This window comes from Mchenga conophoros, linkage group LG20, assembly GCF_057382185.1.
Source record: "Mchenga conophoros isolate Kocher_MC1m ecotype Shallow Benthic linkage group LG20, M_conophoros_male_GT1.1, whole genome shotgun sequence".
Taxonomy (NCBI): domain Eukaryota; kingdom Metazoa; phylum Chordata; class Actinopteri; order Cichliformes; family Cichlidae; genus Mchenga; species Mchenga conophoros.
Genome location: NC_140545.1, coordinates 8,875,138 through 8,887,052, shown reverse-complemented (window position 1 = coordinate 8,887,052; position 11,915 = coordinate 8,875,138). Strand labels below are relative to the sequence as shown.

General features: G+C 39.6%; 1 protein-coding gene across 2 annotated transcripts; it reads left to right on the top strand.

Annotated features, from left to right (window-relative positions):
• Positions 1 to 1,393: 1,393 nt before the first annotated feature.
• tmem115 (transmembrane protein 115) lies at positions 1,394 to 11,054 on the top strand. Of its 2 annotated transcripts, none has more exons than XM_085260192.1 (4): positions 1,394 to 1,482; positions 2,235 to 2,921; positions 4,579 to 4,943; positions 6,644 to 11,054. In XM_085260192.1, exons 2-4 carry the CDS (start codon positions 2,430 to 2,432, stop codon positions 6,945 to 6,947), a joined length of 1,161 nt encoding a protein of 386 aa, XP_085116318.1. In that variant the 5' UTR covers positions 1,394 to 1,482; positions 2,235 to 2,429; the 3' UTR covers positions 6,948 to 11,054. The 2 variants fall into 2 exon arrangements, with proteins under 2 accessions (XP_085116318.1, XP_085116319.1); XM_085260193.1 differs by lacking the exon at positions 1,394 to 1,482 and adding an exon at positions 1,587 to 1,782.
• The last annotated feature ends 861 nt before the right edge of the window (positions 11,055 to 11,915 follow it).

Sequence of the window (11,915 nt, the reverse complement as noted above, 5' to 3'; positions counted from 1 at the left end):
CTCTAAGGCTAGGCATTATGTTCTGCATGAGGACCTGGAGAAGCTTATTCACGCTTTTGTGACCTCCAGGTTGGATTATTGTAATTCTCCGTACTACGGTCTTCCCTCTTCTCTTTTCCTTAGACTGCAAACAGTCCAAAATGGGGCAGCCCGCCTCTTGACTGGTACCAGGAAATTCTGCTCTATTACTCCTGTTCTAGCTGGCTTGCACTGACTGCCCATAAAGTGCCATATTCAATTTAAAATATTACTCCTTACGTTCAAAACTATTAATAAATTAGCGCCGAGTTATCTTAGTGAACTTCTCAGGCCACATACTCGTAATAGGACACTTAGATCTGCTACTCAACTACTTCTGACGCAACCTAGATCTCAGCTGAAGTCTCGGGGTGACCGTGCGTTTGCTCTGGCTGCCCCGGTACTGTGGAATAACCTCCTTCTCGCTATCCGCACCTCTGATTCTATTGTACTATTTAAATTACGACTAAAGACCCACTTCAATCTTGCCTTTCCTTCTGGTTAACATTTCACTTATGATTTTACATTATGCACTTTTATGCTCATTTAATTCCTTGTTTGTTCTGTATCTGCTGCTTCTCCTATGTATCAGTGACAGTTATCTGCTTGCATACCTAGTGCTTACTTTGGTCCCATTTCTATTTCTATTATCTTCCTCTTGTTCTCTATGTTACTTGTTAAGCACCTTGGTATACCCTTGGTTTTAAGTGTGCTTTATAAATAAATAAAGTTTATTATTATTATTATTATTATTATTATTATTATTATTATTGTATCATTAAGTGCAAAGTGCTTCTGTGCCTGAATGCCCACCAGCAGTGCTTTGTTGCATATCACCAGAAATAAAGGAAATCTAAGGCCTCTAAATTGCAGTTGCAGTTGGTCCTGTAGCACTACAACTCTCTTGTATCTGTTCAGTTACTGTGCTGCTAAGTTACAGAAGTTTATAACTGTTTTGTTAAGCTTTTAAAAATATTTTTTGTATTCAGTTTTACCATGAATGAAAATCTCAGTCGTTTGGTTGAGGCCCAAGTTTAAAAAACTATGGAGTTGTTTGAAAAAAAAATCTAAACTTTGTTACTGTTGTTCTAAATGAATAGAAAAATGCAAAAGAAATTATTTTTAATTGCAATTTTCTTGGTGTGAACCTCAAAGGGTTAAAGTAAAAGTACTATAAAGGCAGGATAAAAAAAGTGAAATATTTAACTTAAAATATAGTGCAAATTAAATAGCGTATATAAGTAAATGTAAACTAAATGAAATAGTTTTCACCGTAGGCAAACGAAAGTCATCATTTACAGACTCGTTTTACGGAAATGATTGTGTAAAAACTCAGTATCCCAGAGTGCTATGCTGTCCGGAAGTTACGCGACGGCGTTTTTTCACCGATTGTTGATGACGGTGGCAGACAGCGCAGGTCAGTTCGCTGTGTGGTGTTTTCTGGGAGGAGAAGTGCCTGGAAAGGTAACATAATTTTGTCTGGCAACCTGCTTTGAAAGGAGAGAAGAACATTAAAATAAACCAATGAAGCTAGGGTCGTATGAGAAAGACTATGAACTGTATGAGAGCTGACGCTGGTCCGGGAACGTCTTTAATATTGTTTTGAGGGCCTGTTGCTAGCGACGGGAAACCCTCAGGCTAGCCCGGGCCGAGAGGACTAAGAACTGGGGCTCGGTGGGCTTTTTCATCGACCAGGTTTTACTGGCCCTAGCTGTTCTGTTTTACACTCACACGAAACCTCTTCTGATCTTCAGTGGACATAAAGTAAAGTACTTGGAAACACTCTCAGTTTGACAGCTAGCTAGCCTTAGCTATCAGTGTTTACAAGCTAGCTCAGCCAGACTGCTCTTAAGAAATTACTACTTGGCTATTTTGCTTCTCTTATTGTTGGCATATTTGGCCCCTAGCACCTGTCTGGTAACTGGTGGTGATTTGTAAGCTTGCCCTACTTTTGTCTACACCGACTGAAGGTCGCCAGCTTGATTAAAATGCCCCAGCTAAGGTTATCTACTGAAGCCCGAAGTTTGTTACTTTGTTAAACTGTAAGAATCAGCGGTTTTGCTTGTTTTCCACTGTACTGTTCCTTTTGAAGGGTAGATGAGCTGTAACGCTTCAAACTCCCTTAATGAGTTTTAATACAATTGCTAACAAACGTTTGTAGGAAGAGTAGAAGCTAACTGTATTGATTACTAAAGCTGCCTATGCCCACTTCACAGACATTATCCGGATGAAGGCTCACAGAGGAGTGTGGATTTTGATGCTGTCAGGACCCACGGGTGTCTCCTGTTTTGCTTGGCATCATTGACCTCTCCATTATTCAAGAACTGCTACAACAACAGGCAACTAGTTCTGCTTTTTTAACTCTTTTGGGCAGAGTTGCTCAAAGAGGACCTTCTTCATAACTGACCACAATGAATCGTTACCTGCCTGTGGCACGACAGCACTTCCTGGCTGCCCTTGCCAGCACCAGTGTAGTAGTAAAAGCTATAAGTGCTCTAGTAGTACTGCTGTACCTGCTTTCATGGGCTGTCAACACTCCATACGCATTGGGGGTGACCCCGGGCTACCTTTTTCCACCCAACTTTTGGGTGTGGACGCTGGTAACCCATGGAGTGGTGGAGCAGCACGTCTGGGGTGTGGCAGCCAATGTGGGGACAGTAATGGCCTGTGGGCGCCTGCTGGAGCCTTTGTGGGGTGCTCTGGAGCTCCTGATCTTTTTCGCAGTGGTTAACGTGTCTGCAGGCCTGTTAGCAGGCTTCTCCTACCTCCTCACCTATGTGGCTACCTTTGACCTGGACTTCCTGTTTGCTGTGCGTGTCCATGGAGCAGCCGGATTCCTGGGAGGTGTCCTGGTGGCGCTGAAGCAGACCATGGGGGATACTACAGTGCTCAGAGTGCCACAGGTGAGCATAATTAATAAGAGAGGGTGGGGTAAAAAGGCGTAAAGATGAACTGAGTATGTACCCTAACAACTGCACAAATAACAATGGAAAGCTAACCACTGGTCTCTAGAATATGTGCATAAACTCTGTTTTTTTGGACGTGACAGATCAATATAACACCAGTCAATGTTGAATTATTATTATTATTAATTATTATCTGGATTAATACAAGCTTAGGAGTATTACCTGCAGACTGCTTGCTTTGCCATTAGATGTGCAGCAGTAATTAATTATTAGTAGATATGTAAGATTTAGTGTCTCAAAATCACTTTTTTAGACTGGATGAAAGTTGGAATTTCTGGTTTTGATAGGAGTGCATATATTGAAGAATAAAACCAAATGTATATGGTGGAGTACAGTGTAAAATCGCTGGCTTTGTATGATATGTGTAATCATTTGTGGTTTTATAATGCAAAATTCAGGTGTTTCTTGGATGTACTGTTGGCTAAAAAGTACTCAGCAACTTTTCACAGTCTGAACAAACACAGGATAAGTCTTGATGAGATTGTATCTGTAATTGTGTTTAAAATAAACGACCCCCCCGCCCCAACACACACACAAAACAATTCTTTTTATCTATTGCGTTATTTTTGCATTATATGGGGATTTGGTGTTTTACCTTTTTTCCTGTATAGAGAAGTTTTGGCACCCCCTCCTCAGAGGTCTTTTACAGAGGTCTGTTATTTGGACTTTATCAATTCATCCATCCACTTCAACTTTTCAAACTCAGGGGTGTGAGGTGACTGACCATAACAGGTCACCAGTCTGTCACAGGGCTGGGTTTGTATCAAGTGATAAATAAAAACAAAACAAAACATAGATTTCTGTCAGCTAGATATCACAGATTTATTGCCTTAACTGTAACACTTGTAAGTCGTCTTCCCAAAGTCTGTAAAAGTGGTCTGTTTGTAGTTTATGCTGGAGGAGAGACATAACTTTTTTTAATTGTCATATTTCTACCATCTGTATATTAATTTAAAAATCATGTTGCAAAACGTGAAACGCTTTCAGAGGTTTCATTCATCCAAGTGTCATTTTGTCACCAGTTTTTGCTCTTAATGGGATTATATGGTCATAAGTTGTCACTGTGTAAGCACATGTAGTTTACAGACTGAAGTGTTCAGCGTTTTCTCCAGTTGGCCTGTGTTCGATTTTCTTCGACATTTGGATTATAGTGCAGTCTTTTAATTTACATTTTAGGGTTTAGTTTCCTGCTCGTCTGCAGAGCAGCTGTGTCCAGATAAGGTTTTAGTTTTTCTTGCTGAGACACACTTTAGTGGCATGTTCCCAATAAGTTTCTGAAACGTCTTGGCCATTCTGCCTTAGTTTGCCCTCATTTTTGCTTTTTGTGCTTGTTGCCAGTTTGAGTGAAACTGGGTCACTTCTCAAATCTCTTGGTCTCAATTGACCAGGTTAGGAACTTTGTTGAAACATTTGTTGAAACACTTGGACTGTGACTTCTGCCTGTTACCCGGCATCTAACCAGTTGGTTTTCCCCATTCCTAAATCTAACTCACTTAAAGAGATTGTGAGAACTGCAAGCCAACAAGTTTTTATAAAATGGTAGCTTCCTCGATGATTTTGGCCACCAGAACTGAAGTCTTTTTGTTCCTTTCAGGTGAGACTCAAAGCAGCACCAGCTTTGGTCCTCCTCTTCCTGGCTTTATTGCGCCTGTCTGGATTGCTTGACAGCTCCGCTCCCCTGGCTTCATACAGTTATGGTGCACTGTCCGGATGGGTCTACCTGCGCTTCTACCAGAGGCACAGCCGGGGCCGCGGCGACATGTCAGACCACTTTGCCTTCGCAAGTTTCTTCCCAGAGGCAGTGCAGCCAGCTGTGGGACTGCTGGCAGGGCTCGTCCACTCTGCCCTGGTGAAGATGAAGGTGTGCAGGAAGATGGTAAAGAGATACGACGTGGGAGCGCCCTCCTCCATCACCATCAGCTTACCTGGGACAGACCCACAGGATGCAGAAAGGAGGAGGTGAGTGAGCGCAAACAAGAAGGAGTTAAATATTTACATCTGTAAACATATGTCCTCATACACTAAACTGAAATTGAAGCATTGAATACAACCAGCCTCAGTTTGTCTCAGTAAAGTGTTGTATAAAATGTTATTTTTGCCTTCATCTATTTATATTTCAAATTATGGTCTAAAATGCCCACGTTAAGGCCACACTCCAACAGTCCCTGCATAATTAAATAAATGGTGCGAATAGGTTCCTAATGGCATTCTAATGCCGTTCTATTAAAAGAGAACGTTTGAGTTATGGCTCTTAAAATGTCAGACTCTCAATACACATTCATTAATAATACATTGTTAATGGGATAGCTACAAAATATACTTTATTGTGTGTGTTTGGTGTCATGTTTGGCAAATTTACAAAGTAAGGGAAGAGACCATAATCGTAACTGTAAAAAATGTACAAAATAAGAATTGCATATTAATTTAAACACTTGTGTATCATTAACATGATACAGTTATTTATTTAATTTTTTACAATATTACAGTAGTTGTTAGTAGCCATGTAGTTAACCAAAGAAAAGACTGGGTGTGACATGTGTGTTTTGTCTAGAATAGCAAAGTCTGCCAGTGTGTTCAGTGACGTCTGTGTGTAAGCACAGATATCTTAAAACAAGTTACTGTTACCACTTTAGATTATATGTTTGTTGATGTGAAACAATTGTGAATTATACATTTGCAACTTTTTTCACTGCTAGATTTAGGTACTTCTACTTAAAAAAAGAAATCCTAAAAGACAACAGAGAATTTGGTGAGGTAGCTCTAGTAAGTATTGATTTGTCATAACTAGGAATGGATGGATTCAGTTTGACATGTCCGATCTTGACTCAAAAAGCTTGATTGGGTGTCACGACAGCAGCCAATCTACTCAATTTAGTGTGACTTTATTCTTTGTTAATTACGTCACACCTCGGCACAACTACTATAAGAGGTAATGCACCATGGAGGAAATGAAGAGCAAAGAGTCAGCAGTAGTTTTGTACGTTTGCGGTAGTTTTTGACTTAACCACCAACTTTGGTAAAATGAGTTGACGCATGTGAAAAGCTCTATTGGTGCTTTTCCTGTCAGGTTCTGTGTTTCTCTTAATGTTCAGCGTCACAATTGTTGGGAGGCTTTAATTGCACAATGATGTAATCTTAATTTCTAGTATTTCGTTTCCACTGACTCCCTGATGTGTTTGAGACAAAAGGTGAGATTAGTGCAGTATGAAGTAGTCTAATCAGAATTACACGCAGTTAAAATGGATGTAATTCTGATTAGACTAGTGCAAACATAATGTTTCTGTTCTTTTGGCACCATTCAAATAGTCACATTTTATTTTACAATTAGAAAAGCAGTGTTTGGGTTGAGTCTGATGTTGCCTCACACAAAAACTTGTGTCAGATACTTGAAGCCAAGTTATTTGAACTCCCCGAGGGGCCCACTTGGTAGATGTTGCTCGTTTTTTATATGTATTTTTTATTTTGGTGAATTTAAATATTGTTCAACATTATCAGCTTTTTAGTCTTTATCATTAAAGACTCTCAGTGTGTACGTATGAAATTCCTACAAGAATCCCATAGAGACACATTACTCACGTCTTTTTATTATGTCAGTAGTTTAGTGTTTTGAGCCCTGAAATCATTGAAGCAAAGCATTTCTCTTCGTCTCATCCTTGTAGACAACTGGCCCTGAAAGCTCTGAACGAGCGTCTAAAACGCGTAGAGGACCAGTCTGCTTGGCCCAGCATGGATGACGAGGAAGACGACGATGACGACGAGGTCAGAACCGACACACAGCCGCTCCTACCAGGCGGACGTGAGCCCTCCTCCACACCAAGAACAGCAGGGGGAGCCATCAGTGCCTCCCTCTCCTCCACCTCCTCATCATTGATGTCACAAAGTGGCGGAGCACCTTCCTCGGGTGGAGTGCAGCACCCAGAGTCCAGCATCATCAGCTTTGAGGATGCACCTTCAAGATCATAGCAAACAGAACACAAGTGTACAGATATGCACGCTCTGTTTGAGGTCACTGGCAAGTATACTGGTGTGTTCAGAGTTCCTGACTAGTATACAGGTTTATTCAGTGACAGCTATTAGGCATACACACACACACACACACACACACACACACACACACACACCCCTTTGACCAGTGTATACAAACAGCTGTGCACACTCAAACTCTGTCAGCATCATTGTGAAGCCCAAAAGACTGTACAGTGCTTTCAGTTGAGACACGATGGTTGTAAATGCTCAGTGTAGTTGGGCAGACTGAACACTAAATTCTTGACTCGCTCCTGCATACAAACGAAAGAAAGTCACAAAAATTCTTTCTTTTCCAGACTTAATCCCAGCTTGCAGAAATCTGTTCACTGCTTCGTGTGTCTTTTTCTTTTTTTTTGCTTTCTAAATAAATAATGAAATGGGTGTATGATATTCTTTTTTTGTAAGTTTTACAGAGCAGCCATATTCATTCTTTTGTTTTTCGCTGTGGGGAAAGCTGTCCGTGACAGAGGCTGGGTTTGAGTTCCTGATTCTCGATGAAAGACTGTGGCGCGTCAAATTGAGAAGCACTAAGTCAGATTAGCTTTGGGTTCACTGGTTCCAAATATAGAACCAGGTGTGGAACGGAGGAAGCATGAAAAGCATGTTACTCAGCACCAACTGCTGGACCACAGGAAAGAAGCTGCTGCGGGTCTGTCCTGCTGATGAACTGTGTTACCAAACATCAAGATTTGAAAAAGTGCCAGGTGAAAGAAAAATTCCAGACCAGGTTAACTTGCCACCCGATACCTCTCTGGAATCACAAGCAGAAGTACAAACCACATTAACCCCACCCACCCTCCTTTTTTTTTTTTTTCCTTTTCTTTTCTTGTCAGTGCCCCCCCCCCCCCCCCCCCAATAGTCTATTCACTTATTTAATTCAACAAAAATTTAACTTTTTTGGACTAACAAGACATGTTGGTGGTGTTACGCTCACACAGATCTGTGGATGATTTTCTTGTTTTGCAAGCTGATTTTATTTCTTTCCTGATCCTAACCTGTTTACACTTCTGCATTCAAGATTCTGAAATTATGCTACAAATGTGTGAGCAAGTGCTGTTCTGTTATCTGGGTGCCTACAATGAAGGGAGGGTGGTCATTGTCTGCGCTTCTTTTATCCATTTGCACCATTAGAAATGTGGTATTTAAAGAAAATCACATTGATTTATGAGTTACCGATTTTAAGTTTTATAATTGTTGTAACTCTGGCACTGGTCCATGAGGACAAATGATTCCACAAACAGAGGACTGCTGTCCTGGTCAGTAGTCAACATGGCACAGGTCTCACAGTCACATCCTTTGGACTTGTAGCATTACCATCTCTAAATTTATACTTCCAGACCTGACTCATGGTGAATCGTTTTCTAGGGTTGTTGATAGCAGCTAAATTATTTCATCTAAATAAACATGAACTTCATTTACACCTAAAGGTCATCAGTTCACTGATTGTGCTGCCAGTCATTGCTGTTGCTGTTGCATGCTATTGTGGAAACAATCAAATCATTGAATTTGCAATTTCCCTCCTGTCCTTTTTGATTAGTCATTTGAAGCAAATGAATTGTTTAGCAATGATGACAAACTGAAACCGTACTTTGGAAAAATACGTTTGCACTCATAATCATAATCATAAGCTTGTAATTTCAGTGAGAAATTACAACTAGCTGAGACTGTGAACCATGGTGTTTTTTTTTTTGTTTTTTTTTTAAATCACTTTAGATTAGAAGAGCAAAAGTCCATGAGGTTATATTCACACCCTCCTTCGGCCTCTATGATTCTTCCTGTGAAAACAGGCCAAACATTAAGACTAAACGCTGATTAGGGTGAACTGCTAAGAATTAAGAGTTACCTCTACTTTCCTAAAGATATTTAAGAAAATTACAGATTGTTATTATTATATTATTGGGGAAACTACAGAGCTACAAAAATGAGTATGATGTTACATGTGTAATTCCATTTAATAGTTTTGAATTCAAAATAAATATTAAAATAGGTTGTTTTTAATGTTGTTTTATCAACATAATGAAACTTCCTGTGTCACCACACCTTCAAAATAAAAAAACAAAAACAAAAAACCCACATAAATGTAGCCAACCAAATTGAATTCCTCCTAAGTGAAAATGTTTATCTGTGGCTCAGAAGGAGTGATTCTGAGCACGCCTTTGAAGCTACGAGAAAACGGTCAGCCTTGTGTCTGGACTCAAATTTTCCCTTTTTTTTTTTTTTTTAACACTGAAATATAGAATTGGGTTCTTTGCTTCTTAATAAATGGCAAAAACAGCCTGTAGTCTGCAGACCTTCGCCCCATGTGATAAATTGAAACGGTTGATGGAATGAGATGTGATGTTGACAGGGAAGTGATAAGCCATATTAGAGGGATGGAATTCTGTGTGCTGTCCTGTTTATTCTTGTTTTATCTCACTGTGCTCATATTTTGGCAAGCCTGTGTATACATGGGATGATTTGGGCCTCTACATTAATTTGAATGTTACTGTTTCTGTAAATGAACGGACACAGGAACTGATCTTCAGAGTGGAGCAGGTGAAGCTGCAGTCAGACGTCTGATACTTAACACTGCACCCGACCATCAAACACAGTAGCAACGGATAAAAACAGTCAAGGCAACTTTGTACATAATTGCATAGAATTACAGTGCAATTTACAGCTTTATGGTGTCATTTTCATACCCTTTACATGCAAGATAGTCTGCAAATAGTCAAATAGCAGTTAAAAAGTGTGTGTTAAGCTTGACTGGCTGCCCAATTCAGCTTGCATCACAAAATCAGCATTGCAGCAAAACATGCTAATGCGGTTGCCTGCAGATAACTGTGAAGTTCAGTGATTTGGTGAAGTTGTACCTTTTTATTTTTTTTTTTTTAATTTTTTTATTTTTTAGTGGTTTGAAGGCTGTGGAGCATTGTAGCTGGCAGTCTGAGGTTTCAGACTGAATCTCGTCAGTCTGACATTCAGCCAAACCTCACCTCCAGTCCTGTTTCCAATGTTTTGTTTTTTATTTATTTCCTCCCCCCCCCTTGAATTAAAATGTCATTAAAGCGAAGAAGGCAGATCCTGTCTGTGTGTCTTATCCCTTTGTACAGTTGGGTCAAACTATAAAAACTGCAGACGAGCATAATGAATGATGTCAGTGCTGTTCACTGTTAAATTACAGTGGCCTCTCTTTTAGGCTCTGCAGAAATGCTAGCATTGCAACTTGGCCGACATAAATTTGGTTCAAGTCTTTTTTTCCCCTTCCCCTGTTCACATGTATCATGTCTTCAGCCGGGCATGGTGACTTTTTTAAAGCTTGTTTCACTCCACCCTTACATTCATCCTTAAATGTATTCTCACAAATCATTTCCCAATTGGATGTCCAGTTACATAATTTTATGTTCAATTTTTTCAGGTCTTAAACAAGCTCCTTGCTTTGAGACACATAAGAGATGGATGAAAATTGTATGCCCAAGGTATAAAATTGGAAGACGAGTAACTGAAGGGCTTCATGTGTTGTTACATCAGAATTTAAGACTTCTTTTAGAACTATTGCCTCTATTAATCTGATTGTTTTTCTTGTCTTAATTTTCCAGTATGAGTGTTTTTACAAATGTGAAGCTGAGAAAAGAGAGTTGTAACAATGACATTAAATATAATCACTGCTTGATATGGCTGGGTTATCACTTGTAAGGTACATTTGGGTGTTTGGGGGATGCTGTACATGTAAGGTTGTCAAGTCTTTAAGACACTTTGTGAGACAACATAGTCCTAGGAAAAATGTCATTGTTTTGGGAAACACCAAACTTCATGAGCTTTAGATAAAAATGGTTAAGAAAGATGAGACTGTTGTGTTTTGGCAGAGTTGATCACCCACAAGGTTTATTTTTCTTGCTTTTCATTACTTCCATTTTCCTTCTCTGTCTCTACTTTTGCTCCAGCAGATCTCGTTCACACTAAGGACATCTTTCTTTCTCTGTACTGTGGCATTTGCACAGACTTCTGTTGATTTTCAAATATATTAGTTCATCTCAATATGAAATAAAAGGCGATTGTATGAAATGTTAGTGAATGGTGTATTACTCTTGTGGTAATTGGTACCCTGCTGTGGAGCTACTATTGAATTTGTGGGCTCAGTAGTCATGTGAAAGAGTTTTTACATGTCACTATAAGTCACACATCAGACCTTTAGAATCCTAAATTTAGATTTTTGGGTTTTTTCAGCTTTCCTGAGCATTGCACAGTCCAACCTTGATGGGTGAATTTGCTGTGGCGTCCACTCCTGGGAAGACTGTCAGTTGTTTTGAGTGTTTTCCCACTAGTGACTAATCCTTCTAATGTATAATGATGAATTTATAACCCTTACCAGAATGAAGGGGAGAAACAGTTGCTTCTTTAAGATCATTGTTGATGCACTTCCTCCTTGGCATTGCATTAACACAAATACTACCAAGGCCTTTTCTTTTATAGAGGTGATCACACAGTAGTATTTATTAGAAGGACTTGGCTAATACTTAACCTCTTAATTCCTAGTAAAGTAAAAAGTGTGATTAATTTGGCATATATTATATATTGCCAGAGGTGAGGAAAACCTGTAGTGTAACATTTATTTTGTTTTTCATATTTACAGGAACATTTTTACACAATTTCGTCTCCCTGCCTCTGAATTGGCTTGTTTTCTGAAATTGACCGCCAGGTGGGGCAGTAAGCACAAAGTTTTTCCTGTTAGGCTCTGGCTCTGGCACTGTTTAGAATTGGACCTTAATGCTATAACTTGGGTTCAATTAACTCGGTTCTTAAAATATTTTCGCCCGTAGGGGCATAACCCCATCATTTATTTTATACTGGACCAGTACAGTAATGGCCACTGTCACTTGTTTAGCCCAAAGCTACAATTAGCTGGAACCTAAGGAAAACGAGTTA

Coding starts and splice junctions, on each gene's coding strand:
- tmem115 (XM_085260192.1), top strand. CDS start 2,430: ATGAATCGTTACCTGCCTGTGGCACGACAGCACTTCCTGGCTGCCCTT. Junction 2,922..4,578: donor CAGTGCTCAGAGTGCCACAG/GTGAGCATAATT, acceptor TGTTCCTTTCAG/GTGAGACTCAAAGCAGCACC. Junction 4,944..6,643: donor CAGGATGCAGAAAGGAGGAG/GTGAGTGAGCGC, acceptor TCATCCTTGTAG/ACAACTGGCCCTGAAAGCTC.